At 48.0% G+C, this 12,500-nt stretch overlaps 1 protein-coding gene across 1 annotated transcript in view; it reads right to left on the bottom strand.

Annotated features, from left to right (window-relative positions):
• mgab (MAX dimerization protein MGA b) overlaps nt 1-12,500 on the bottom strand; it is a gene marked incomplete at its 5' end in the record, with an annotated part of 67,267 nt that overhangs the window by 8,717 nt on the left and 46,050 nt on the right. Inside the window, 2 exons of the mRNA XM_079832196.1 lie at nt 1,925-2,016; nt 12,190-12,500. The exon at nt 12,190-12,500 is cut by the window's right edge and continues 936 nt beyond it. Of these exons, the coding sequence (XP_079688322.1) occupies nt 1,925-2,016; nt 12,190-12,500 (403 nt within the window). The remainder of the gene's footprint in view (nt 1-1,924; nt 2,017-12,189) is intronic.

Here is a 12,500-nt window from a genome sequence, read left to right on the forward strand (position 1 = left end):
AATCACAGAGCTCACACCACACCAGCTGACCAATCAGAGCTCACATCACATCAGCTGAACAATCACAGAGCTCACACTACATCAGCTGACCAATCACAGAGCTCACACCACACCAGCTGACCAATCAGAGCTCACATCACATCAGCTGACCAATCACAGAGCTCACACCACATCAGCTGACCAATCACAGAGCTCACATCACATCAGCTGACCAATCAGAGCTCACACCACACCAGCTGACCAATCACAGAGCTCACACCACACCAGCTGACCAATCACAGAGCTCACACCACACCAGCTGACCAATCAGAGCTCACACCACATCAGCTGACCAATCACAGAGCTCACATCACATCAGCTGACCAATCAGAGCTCACACCACACCAGCTGACCAATCACAGAGCTCACATCACATCAGCTGACCAATCAGAGCTCACACCACACCAGCTGACCAATCACAGAGCTCACACCACACCAGCTGACCAATCACAGAGCTCACATCACATCAGCTGACCAATCAGAGCTCACACCACACCAGCTGACCAATCACAGAGCTCACACCACACCAGCTGACCAATCACAGAGCTCACACCACACCAGCTGACCAATCAGAGCTCACATCACATCAGCTGAACAATCACAGAGCTCACACTACATCAGCTGACCAATCACAGAGCTCACACCACACCAGCTGACCAATCAGAGCTCACATCACATCAGCTGACCAATCACAGAGCTCACACCACATCAGCTGACCAATCACAGAGCTCACATCACATCAGCTGACCAATCAGAGCTCACACCACACCAGCTGACCAATCACAGAGCTCACACCACATCAGCTGACCAATCACAGAGCTCACATCACATCAGCTGACCAATCAGAGCTCACACCACACCAGCTGACCAATCACAGAGCTCACATCACACCAGCTGACCAATCAGAGCTCACATCACATCAGCTGAACAATCACAGAGCTCACACTACATCAGCTGACCAATCACAGAGCTCACACCACACCAGCTGACCAATCACAGAGCTCACATCACACCAGCTGACCAATCAGAGCTCACATCACATCAGCTGAACAATCACAGAGCTCACACTACACCAGCTGACCAATCACAGAGCTCACATCACACCAGCTGACCAATCAGAGCTCACATCACACCAGCTGACCAATCACAGAGCTCACATCACACCAGCTGACCAATCAGAGCTCACATCACATCAGCTGACCAATCACAGAGCTCACACCACACCAGCTGACCAATCACAGAGCTCACATCACACCAGCTGACCAATCAGAGCTCACATCACATCAGCTGAACAATCACAGAGCTCACACTACATCAGCTGACCAATCACAGAGCTCACACTACACCAGCTGACCAATCACAGAGCTCACATCACATCAGCTGACCAATCACAGAGCTCACACTACATCAGCTGACCAATCACAGAGCTCACACCACACCAGCTGACCAATCACAGAGCTCACACTACATCAGCTGACCAATCACAGAGCTCACACCACACCAGCTGACCAATCACAGAGCTCACACCACACCAGCTGACCAATCACAGAGCTCACATCACATCAGCTGACCAATCAGAGCTCACACCACACCAGCTGACCAATCACAGAGCTCACATCACATCAGCTGACCAATCAGAGCTCACACCACACCAGCTGACCAATCACAGAGCTCACACCACACCAGCTGACCAATCACAGAGCTCACATCACATCAGCTGACCAATCAGAGCTCACACCACACCAGCTGACCAATCACAGAGCTCACACCACACCAGCTGACCAATCAGAGCTCACATCACATCAGCTGACCAATCAGAGCTCACATCACATCAGCTGACCAATCAGAGCTCACACCACATCAGCTGACCAATCATAGAGCTCACCGTCTGGCCTTGGCCCTGAAGCGGCTCAGCTTGGCCTCATCTCTGTCCTCCAGGGTCTCGATGTCCACCTCGTCTTCACTGCTCTTCTCAGTCTGGGGGAAAATATCACATACAGAACTCAAGATTATTTGCAAAAATACAGCTTTTGCAGCTTTATCAGTCACAGTAACGCGATACAGAGATAAAAAGTAACTATGTAACTCAATTAGTTACTTTTTAAGGGAGTAAGTTTTACACTTATTTACACTTGAGTTAGAGAGAAGCAATCGAACTTCAGGGAGAACAACTAGTCTGTGAGTACTGTTTCCATTTTCTCAATTGATCTGTAGTTCAGCTGTTAGTCAGAACATTGTCTGGGTGTAGTTGGCTGTCTGTTTGTTGGAAGTGTCGGTTGTTCGTCACGTGACCTCACGCGAGCCCAACGCGTTTCACTGGGAGTAGCCATCTGTATTCAATAAGGACAATTAACGTGAGTATAAAGTGAGCGGTTCTCCGCGGCAGCCCTTGTGTGAAGCCCTCATCGTGTGAAGACCGAGGAGTGTGAAGACAGAAGAGTGTGAAGACTGAAGAGTGTGAAGACCGAGGAGTGTGAAGACCGAGGAGTGTGAAGACTGAAGAGTGTGAAGACAGAAGAGTGTGAAGACAGAAGAGTGTGAAGACCGAGGAGTGTGAAGACCGAGGAGTGTGAAGACCGAGGAGTGTGAAGACCGAGGAGTGTGAAGACCGAAGAGTGTGAAGACCGAAGAGTGTGAAGACCGAAGAGTGTGAAGACCGAGGAGTGTGAAGACCGAGGAGTGTGAAGACCGAGGAGTGTGAAGACCGAGGAGTGTGAAGACCGAGGAGTGTGAAGACCGAAGAGTGTGAAGACCGAGGAGTGTGAAGACCGAGGAGTGTGAAGACCGAGGAGTGTGAAGACCGAGGAGTGTGAAGACCGAGGAGTGTGAAGACCGAGGAGTGTGAAGACTGAAGAGTGTGAAGACCGAAGAGTGTGAAGACCGAGGAGTGTGAAGACTGAAGAGTGTGAAGACTGAAGAGTGTGAAGACTGAAGAGTGTGAAGACCGAGGAGTGTGAAGACTGAAGAGTGTGAAGACAGAGGAGTGTGAAGACCGAGGAGTGTGAAGACCGAGGAGTGTGAAGACTGAAGAGTGTGAAGACCGAGGAGTGTGAAGACTGAAGAGTGTGAAGACTGAAGAGTGTGAAGACAGAAGAGTGTGAAGACTGAAGAGTGTGAAGACAGAAGAGTGTGAAGACCGAGGAGTGTGAAGACTGAAGAGTGTGAAGACCGAGGAGTGTGAAGACTGAAGAGTGTGAAGACCGAGGAGTGTGAAGACCGAGGAGTGTGAAGACCGAGGAGTGTGAAGACCGAGGAGTGTAAAGACTGAGGAGTGTGAAGACTGAAGAGTGTGAAGACCGAGGAGTGTGAAGACTGAAGAGTGTGAAGACAGAAGAGTGTGAAGACCGAGGAGTGTGAAGACTGAAGAGTGTGAAGACAGAAGAGTGTGAAGACTGAAGAGTGTGAAGACAGAAGAGTGTGAAGACAGAAGAGTGTGAAGACCGAGGAGTGTGAAGACTGAAGAGTGTGAAGACCGAGGAGTGTGAAGACTGAGGAGTGTGAAGACCGAGGAGTGTGAAGACCGAGGAGTGTGAAGACTGAAGAGTGTGAAGACCGAGGAGTGTGAAGACCGAGGAGTGTGAAGCCCTCATCGTGTGAAGACCGAGGAGTGTGAAGACCGAGGAGTGTGAAGACCGAGGAGTGTGAAGACTGAAGAGTGTGAAGACAGAGGAGTGTGAAGACAGAGGAGTGTGAAGACCGAGGAGTGTGAAGACAGAGGAGTGTGAAGACCGAGGAGTGTGAAGACCGAGGAGTGTGAAGACTGAAGAGTGTGAAGACTGAAGAGTGTGAAGACAGAGGAGTGTGAAGACAGAGGAGTGTGAAGACTGAAGAGTGTGAAGACTGAAGAGTGTGAAGACTGAAGAGTGTGAAGACTGAAGAGTGTGAAGACTGAAGAGTGTGAAGACCGAGGAGTGTGAAGACCGAGGAGTGTGAAGACTGAAGAGTGTGAAGACTGAAGAGTGTGAAGACAGAGGAGTGTGAAGACCGAGGAGTGTGAAGACCGAGGAGTGTGAAGACTGAAGAGTGTGAAGACTGAAGAGTGTGAAGACAGAGGAGTGTGAAGACTGAAGAGTGTGAAGACTGAAGAGTGTGAAGACAGAGGAGTGTGAAGACTGAAGAGTGTGAAGACTGAAGAGTGTGAAGACCGAAGAGTGTGAAGACCGAAGAGTGTAAAGACAGAAGAGTGTGAAGACAGAAGAGTGTGAAGATAGAAGAGTGTAAAGACAGAAGAGTGTAAAGACAGAAGAGTGTAAAGACCGAAGAGTGTGAAGACAGAAGAGTGTGAAGACAGAAGAGTGTAAAGACAGAAGAGTGTGAAGACTGAAGAGTGTAAAGACAGAAGAGTGTGAAGACTGAAGAGTGTAAAGACAGAAGAGTGTAAAGACAGAAGAGTGTAAAGACAGAAGAGTGTGAAGACAGAAGAGTGTGAAGACAGAAGAGTGTGAAGACTGAAGAGTGTAAAGACAGAAGAGTGTAAAGACAGAAGAGTGTAAAGACAGAAGAGTGTAAAGACAGAAGAGTGTGAAGACAGAAGAGTGTGAAGACAGAAGAGTGTGAAGACAGAAGAGTGTGAAGACTGAAGAGTGTAAAGACCGAGGAGTGTGAAGACCGAGGAGTGTGAAGACTGAAGAGTGTAAAGACCGAAGAGTGTAAAGACAGAAGAGTGTAAAGACCATACGACTCTACTCTGCGCGACTCCACTAGAGCAAGGACATCGGCAAGGCACTTGAGAATAGCTTTCCTTCTACTTTGTCCACTTTTGTGTTTTCCTTGTTTTCATCTGTTTATTTCTCTGACCCGTTTTCACAATGTGCTTTTAAATCTCTACTATTACCACATACACCCGTAAATCACGCTCTGTATATTCTAGACGCCGTACTCCTAATAATCTGCGCAGTGTATCTATTTCCTCTGCTACATTAATGTCCATTCCAATTGGTCTCTGGAACTGCCAGTCTGCTGTAAACAAAGCTTTATTTAATCTATCTCCACTCATTCACATCTCAGTCTCATGGCTCTAACTGAAACCTGGATCAAAGCAGAAGACACTGCCACTCCTGCGGCTCTCTCAAATAATCTCACTTTTTCACACACCTCTCGCCCGATTGGGAGGGGTGGAGGTACTGGTTTGCTCATCTCAAATGATTGGAAATTCGTATCGTAGTTATTTATCGCCCTCCTGGTCAACTGGGTAACTTCTTGGATGATTTGGATATTTTCCTCTCTCACTTCCCGGAGGATGGCACTCCTCTGGTACTGCTCGGTGACTTCAACATCCACCTTGATAAACCCCAGGCTGCTGACTTCACCACTCTTCTGACCTCATTTGACCTAATGCGAGTATCTACTACAGCTACTCACAAATCAGGTAACCATCTAGACCTGATCTACACACACTACAACACTTTAGTAAGTTACTCCATTGCACACCTCAGATCACTTTCTCATCACTCTTAAAGGTCCCATGGCATGAAATTTTCATTTTATGAGGTTTTTCAACATTAATATGAGTTCCCCTAGCCTGAATATTGTCCCCAAGTGGATAGAAATGTTGATCTGTGTAAACCCGAGTTCTGGCTGTCTTTCTCTGCCTTTGAGAAAATGACAGGCCACACGAGCCAATCCTGAAGTCTCCTGTTATGACATCAGAGCAGGAACGGTTTCCTCCCTTTCCTCCGCCCAGAGAATCTGGCACGCCCATGCAAACGCTCCAGAGATGATCATGGCTTGTGAACGAGTGAACGCTGGCAGTTTCTCAGTGTTTGGATGTACAAATGAAAACAGAAGTCTTTTTTCAGTTCCTTCTGATCTGTGATCAGTGATTTCTGATGTGTAGCTAATTATTTATTATTCGTGCACACACCGCGGCTTCTCTCTCTCCAGACAGACAGAACGGTGTTTTCGTGTTTTCTATCTTGTGAGTCAGTGTTTTTGTACGTCCTCATCGCGTCTATCGGTTCTAAAATGTGCATACAGTCATGAGTTTCTGCTCAACATCTTTAGAGATAAACCTCACACACGCCGGAGCTCGGCCTTCAACATCCCCGACCCCCAGTACTGCATCTGGCCCACAGCGGAGGAGCCAAACGCGGGTGAGATTAAGCAGAAGGGGGGTAAGCGTGAGGGTATCCGGCTAGGCTAGCCAGCTTTCCCCACAATAAACTGGATTACATTCGATTACTGCTGTTGTGTCTTTGTTTGCGCTGTGTACTCAACGCGCGTCACTGACGCTTTTCATATGATAGGAACATGTCTAAAAATAATGCTATTATCAACACTTACTCATAACTCGTTCATCTCGACAGCTGTAATGGTACTTTGCATGTGTTACAAAGTTGGTAATAATGATGAAGACGGACTCGGTGTGACTGGGACTCGTGTTTATTCAGAACTCTCAGATACAAACACAATAAACTCGCGCTGACTGACAGTGCTCTCATAACTCAGTAGTTACTATAAATAACTTTGTTAGCAATCGCTGAGCTCCGTCTCTGGTACATTAGTGATGTCCGGTTCGCGAACGATCTTTCTTTTGAATCGGTTCTTTTTAGTGAACCGAATCAGTTCACCAAATCGGACTGAATCGTTCTAGACGGTTCGCGTCTCCAGTCAGCGCTGATCCATAATTTACTAAAGTTACTAACTTTCTGACATGAGTGACAGCCCCTCCGACTAGAAATAAACTAATCACCGGAAGTATATGATAGTAACTACAACAGTTCAGACATGCTGAGAACTGATGTGAAGTGAACTCCGGTCCATCCGTCTCTCTGGCAGCAGCTCGTGCCTCGTAGACCTCGTTAAACCACGCCCCCTCCGCTCATTTAAAGCTATGGTCTACGATTTCAAAGATTGTTCATTATTAATAACCTCGTTTAGATGCTGGTTATGGTTCTACAGTACAATCCTAACAATATGAAGAGAAAAAAGAATGAAAAAAATCCATTCACTCTATTGGGTGTACACCCGCAGAGAAATTGACCAATGTAAGCTGTCCGGCCGGACAGCTTACATTGGTTAACTGCTCTCATCCAATCCCTGCTCCACTCGCGTTTCCCCCCGACCGCACCCCACCCCCTCCTGCAACATGAAATTTTGCGGGCAAGTAACTTAGGCAGCATCAACTCAGCAATGGAGAAAAACCAACAAACAGACATAAGAAAGCGGCCCCTGCTCGCCCCAACAATCAAGGTTGGAAGAAAGAGAAAGTCAATTGAGGAAAGAGCAGAGATTTAAAAAAAAAAGTGAAGAACGCCGGACTCAAAGCCGAATCAATATAGGGTCCACCATTGCCCGTTTGAGGAAGCTTCAGAGAAACCTTGGACTTAAAACCGACGCTGACTTTTTGTTGAGCAGGTATGCATTTATTTATACTTTTATGGTGTGGTGTATTACATAAATAGCTTTTTATCAGTCTGACAACATGATCATGCTGCCGGTCGGCATTGGAATGTTAGCCGTTTAGCATCGCCTATCACGGGTCAAAGTAATAATATTTCTTGAAGTGCTTGACTGTTTCAATAGTCCTAACGTTAGCGGTTTTCTGTTCGAGCCGATAGAACATTGCATGTGTTGCTAATCTTGCGTGGGCGTGAACTCAACCGTGTGCCTCTGAGCTATTTTGTTACGACAATGGTGACATTGAATTGTTGATGAAGCAACTAAGTTCAAGTGTCGAAAGTCAACTTTACATATGATGTGTCATTAGCGCGGTCATTAGATTGAAGCGACTAAGCACATGGTACATCTCTGTTCCGATGTTTACTCCTGCTTGACTGAGTGACGTTGTTGTTGGAGTGACGCACAGAGGGGAGGGGTGTGCGTGTGGAGGGGCGGGATGAGTTTTTTTAAAAATTCAAGCTTTCTCGACTGATTTTCAACATCGTAGACTACAGCTTTAAAATGCAAAGATGTCAGCCAATCACAACAGTGGGCGTTTTTACTGAAGTCTCACAGCAGACACGCCTCTTGAAGCAGGGCATTCAGCCACAGGGCAAACAGCAGTATAGAAAAAATGCCTTTTATTTCTAAATTATGACATTTTATGATGTAAAAGTCATACTAACAATATAAGTACACCTCAGGAAACATTATAAAATAATTGAAAAATGCCATGCCATGGGACCTTTAACCTCCTACTGACTCCTGACACAACACACACTCCTCCAGATCACCTTTCGGCGTAATCTACGCTCACTCTCTCCCTCTCGTCTATCCACTATGGTTTCATCCTCACTCCCTCCACCTGCTCAGTTCTCAGCACTAGACACTAACAGTGCTACTGACACTCTTTGCTCCACTCTAACATCCTGCTTAGACAACCTCTGTCCCGTTTCATCCAGGCCAGCCCGCACCACCCCCTCCGCCCCCTGGCTGTCTGATGTTCTCCGCGAACATCGCTCTGGGCTCCGGGCGGCAGAGAGGAAGTGGCGCAAAACTAAAAACGCTACTGACCTTACCCTGTATCAGTCTCTTCTCGCTTCTTTCTCTACTAATGTCTCCACTGCTAAAACTACATACTACCACAACAAAATCAACAACTGCTCCAACTCTCGTGCACTTTTCAAAACATTCTCTTCGCTCCTTTGTCCTCCTCCCTCCTCCTTCATCAACTCTTCAAACAAAACCTCCTCCATCAGCTGCCAATTCTCCACACCACAAACCGACACACACATCTCAACAGCCATCACACACACGCTCCCCTCCTTCTCTCTGCTCTCTGAAGCAGATGTCTCCAAACTCATCCTATCCAATCAGCCCACTACCTGTCCGCTTGATCCTATCCCCACCCACCTCCTTCAGGCCATTTCTTCTTCAGTTACTCCTGCACTCACTCACATTGTCAACACCTCTCTTCACACCGGGACCTTCCCCAGCTCGGCTAACCCCACTGCTTAAAAAACCCTCTCTGAACCCAGCACTTTTAGAAAACTACAGACCGATATCCCTTCTGCCTTTCATTGCAAAAACACTTGAGCGAGTTGTGTTCAACCAGCTCTCTATGTTTCTTCAACAGAACAACCTGCTGGACAACAACTAATCCGGCTTCCGAAGCGGCCACTCAACTGAGACTGCCCTGCTCTCGGTTACGGAGGCACTGAGACGGGCAAGAGCGGCTTCCAAATCCACAGTACTTATCTTACTGGATTTGTCTGCTGCTTTTGACACAGTTAACCACCAGATCCTCCTGTCAACTCTCATGAAGATGGGCATCTCAGGAACTGCTCTCCAGTGGCTCAAGTCTTACCTCTCAGGTAGGTCCTTCAGGGTGTCATGGAGAGGTGAAGTGTCTAAGTCACATCATCTAGCTACTGGAGTTCCCCAGGGCTCAGTGCTTGGACCACTTCTCTTCTCCATCTACATGTCATCACTGGGATCTGTCATTCAGAAACATGGCTTTTCCTATCACTGCTATGCCGACGACACTCAACTCTACTTCTCATTTCAACCAGATGATCCCACTGTTGGTGTTCGTATCGCTGCCTGACTAACAGACATTTCTGCCTGGATGAAGGAACATCACCTGCAACTCAACCTTGCAAAGACAGAACTGCTTGTGGTCCAAACCAGCACTGCATCACAATCTCTCCATTCAGCTAGGATCATCAACCATTACTCCGTCCAGGACAGCCAGGAACCTTGGGGTTGTGATTGATGATCAGCTAAAATTCACTGACCACATCACTGCAACAACCCGGTCCTGCAGATCTGCGTTATTCAACATTAGGAAGATTAGACCCTTCCTATCAGAGCAGGCCACACAACTACTGGTCCAAGCTCTTGTTCTCTCCAGACTGGACTACTGTAATGCTCTTCTAGCGGGCCTTCCGGCATGCACTATCAAAACCTTGCAACTGATCCAGAATGCAGCGGCGAGGTTGGTCTTTAGTGAGCCGAAGAGAGCGCACGTCACGCCTCTCCTCATCAGTCTCTTCATCGGTCTCTTCATCGGTCTCTTCATCGGTCTCTTCATCGGTCTCTTCATCGGTCTCTTCATCGGTCTCTTCATCGGTCTCTTCATCGGTCTCTTCATCAGTCTCCTCATCGGTCTCTTCATCGGTCTCCTCATCGGTCTCCTCATCGGTCTCCTCATCGGTCGTCTCTTCATCGGTCTCTTCATCGGTCTCTTCATCGGTCTCTTCATCGGTCTCTTCATCGGTCTCCTCATCGGTCTCCTCATCGGTCTCCTCATCGGTCTCCTCATCGGTCTCCTCATCGGTCTCCTCATCGGCCTCCTCATCGGTCGTCTCTTCATCGGTCTCTTCATCGGTCTCTTCATCGGTCTCTTCATCGGTCTCTTCATCGGTCTCTTCATCGGTCTCTTCATCGGTCTCTTCATCGGTCTCTTCATCGGTCTCCTCATCGGTCTCCTCATCGGTCTCCTCATCGGTCTCCTCATCGGTCTCCTCATCGGTCTCCTCATCGGTCTCCTCATCGGCCTCCTCATCGGCCTCCTCATCGGCCTCCTCATCGGCCTCCTCATCGGTCGTCTCTTCATCGGTCTCTTCATCGGTCTCTTCATCGGTCTCTTCATCCGTCTCTTCATCCGTCTCTTCATCCGTCTCCTCATCGGTCTCCTCATCGGTCTCCTCATCGGTCTCCTCATCGGCCTCCTCATCGGCCTCCTCATCGGCCTCCTCATCGGCCTCCTCATCGGTCGTCTCTTCATCGGTCTCTTCATCCGTCTCTTCATCCGTCTCTTCATCCGTCTCTTCATCCGTCTCTTCATCCGTCTCTTCATCCGTCTCTTCATCGGTCTCTTCATCGGTCTCTTCATCGGTCTCTTCATCGGTCTCTTCATCGGTCTCTTCATCGGTCTCTACATCGGTCTCTTCATCGGTCTCTTCATCCGTCTCTTCATCCGTCTCTTCATCAGTCTCTTCATCGGTCTCTTCATCCGTCTCTTCATCAGTCTCTACATCGGTCTCTTCATCGGTCTCTTCATCGGTCTCTTCATCGGTCTCTTCATCGGTCTCTTCATCAGTCTCTACATCGGTCTCTTCATCAGTCTCTTCATCCGTCTCTTCATCAGTCTCTTCATCGGTCTCTTCATCGGTCTCTTCATCAGTCTCTACATCGGTCTCTTCATCAGTCTCTTCATCAGTCTCTACATCGGTCTCTTCATCAGTCTCTTCATCAGTCTCTTCATCGGTCTCTTCATCAGTCTCTTCATCAGTCTCTACATTGGTCTCTTCATCAGTCTCTTCATCAGTCTCTTCATCCGTCTCTTCATCAGTCTCTTCATCGGTCTCTTCATCGGTCTCTTCATCGGTCTCTACATCGGTCTCTTCATCGGTCTCTTCATCAGTCTCTACATCGGTCTCTTCATCAGTCTCTTCATCAGTCTCTTCATCAGTCTCTTCATCAGTCTCTTCATCAGTCTCTACATCGGTCTCTTCATCGGTCTCTTCATCAGTCTCTACATCGGTCTCTTCATCAGTCTCTTCATCAGTCTGCACTGGCTACCAATAGCCGCTCGCATCAAATTCAAGGCACTGGTGATCGTCTTCAAAGCAACCACTGGCTCTGCACCAGTATACCTAAACTCGCTTGTTCAGACTTACACACCCTCCAGGAACTTGCGTTCTGCCAGTGAACGACGCCTTGTGGTGCCATCCCAGAGAGGCATGAAATCGCTCTCACGGACCTTTTCCTGGACCGTTCCCACCTGGTGGAATGACCTGCCGATCTCAATTCGAGCAGCCGAGTCTGTAGCCCTTTTCAAAAAACACCTAAAGACGCATCTCTTCCAGCAGCACCTGACCAATCTAGAATAGCACTTATCATTCTACTCATTTTCTGTCTGTCTAATTTATTTATAAAAAATAAAAAAAACTGTCCTGTGTTCTGTGCTAGATTAACTGAGACTTGCTACAGCACTTGCATACTGTTGCCCTTCACTGTTCTAGTTGCTTCTTTTGCTCTCATTTGTAAGTCGCTTTGGATAAAAGCATCTGCTAAATGACTAAATGTAAAATGTAAATGAGTAACGCAATATTGTAATGCATTACTTATCTTAAAAAGTAACTATGTAACTCAATTAGTTACTTTTTAAGGGAGTAACGCAATATTGTAATGAATTACTTTTCAGAGTAACTTTCCCCAACACATACACACACACACACACACGTCCCTCTTCGGCTGACTTACACTGTCTTCAGTGGACCATCCGTCGCTGGAGTACATGAGGGCGGAGCTGGGGTCAGGGCTGGGGTCAGCGGGGTCAGGGCGGGGGTCGTCCCAGCTCACAGTCTGAGGGTTTCTCTTCCACAGCCAGGCGATGCGGTTCTGGCCCGCCTCAGGCCTGTGATTGGCCGGGCGGCTGGCGTGTGCAGGTGTGGCACATGCGTGTGCGTGTGCAGGTGTGGTGTGAGCCGGGAGCAGAGGGACAGCGAAGGCCCGGTTGGAGAAGGCCGAGATCGGGCCCATGAACAGAGGGCATGAGAAGCCGGCCGTGATGT

Source organism: Gobio gobio, assembly GCF_949357685.1.
Source record: "Gobio gobio genome assembly, chromosome: 12".
Lineage (NCBI taxonomy): Eukaryota > Metazoa > Chordata > Actinopteri > Cypriniformes > Gobionidae > Gobio > Gobio gobio.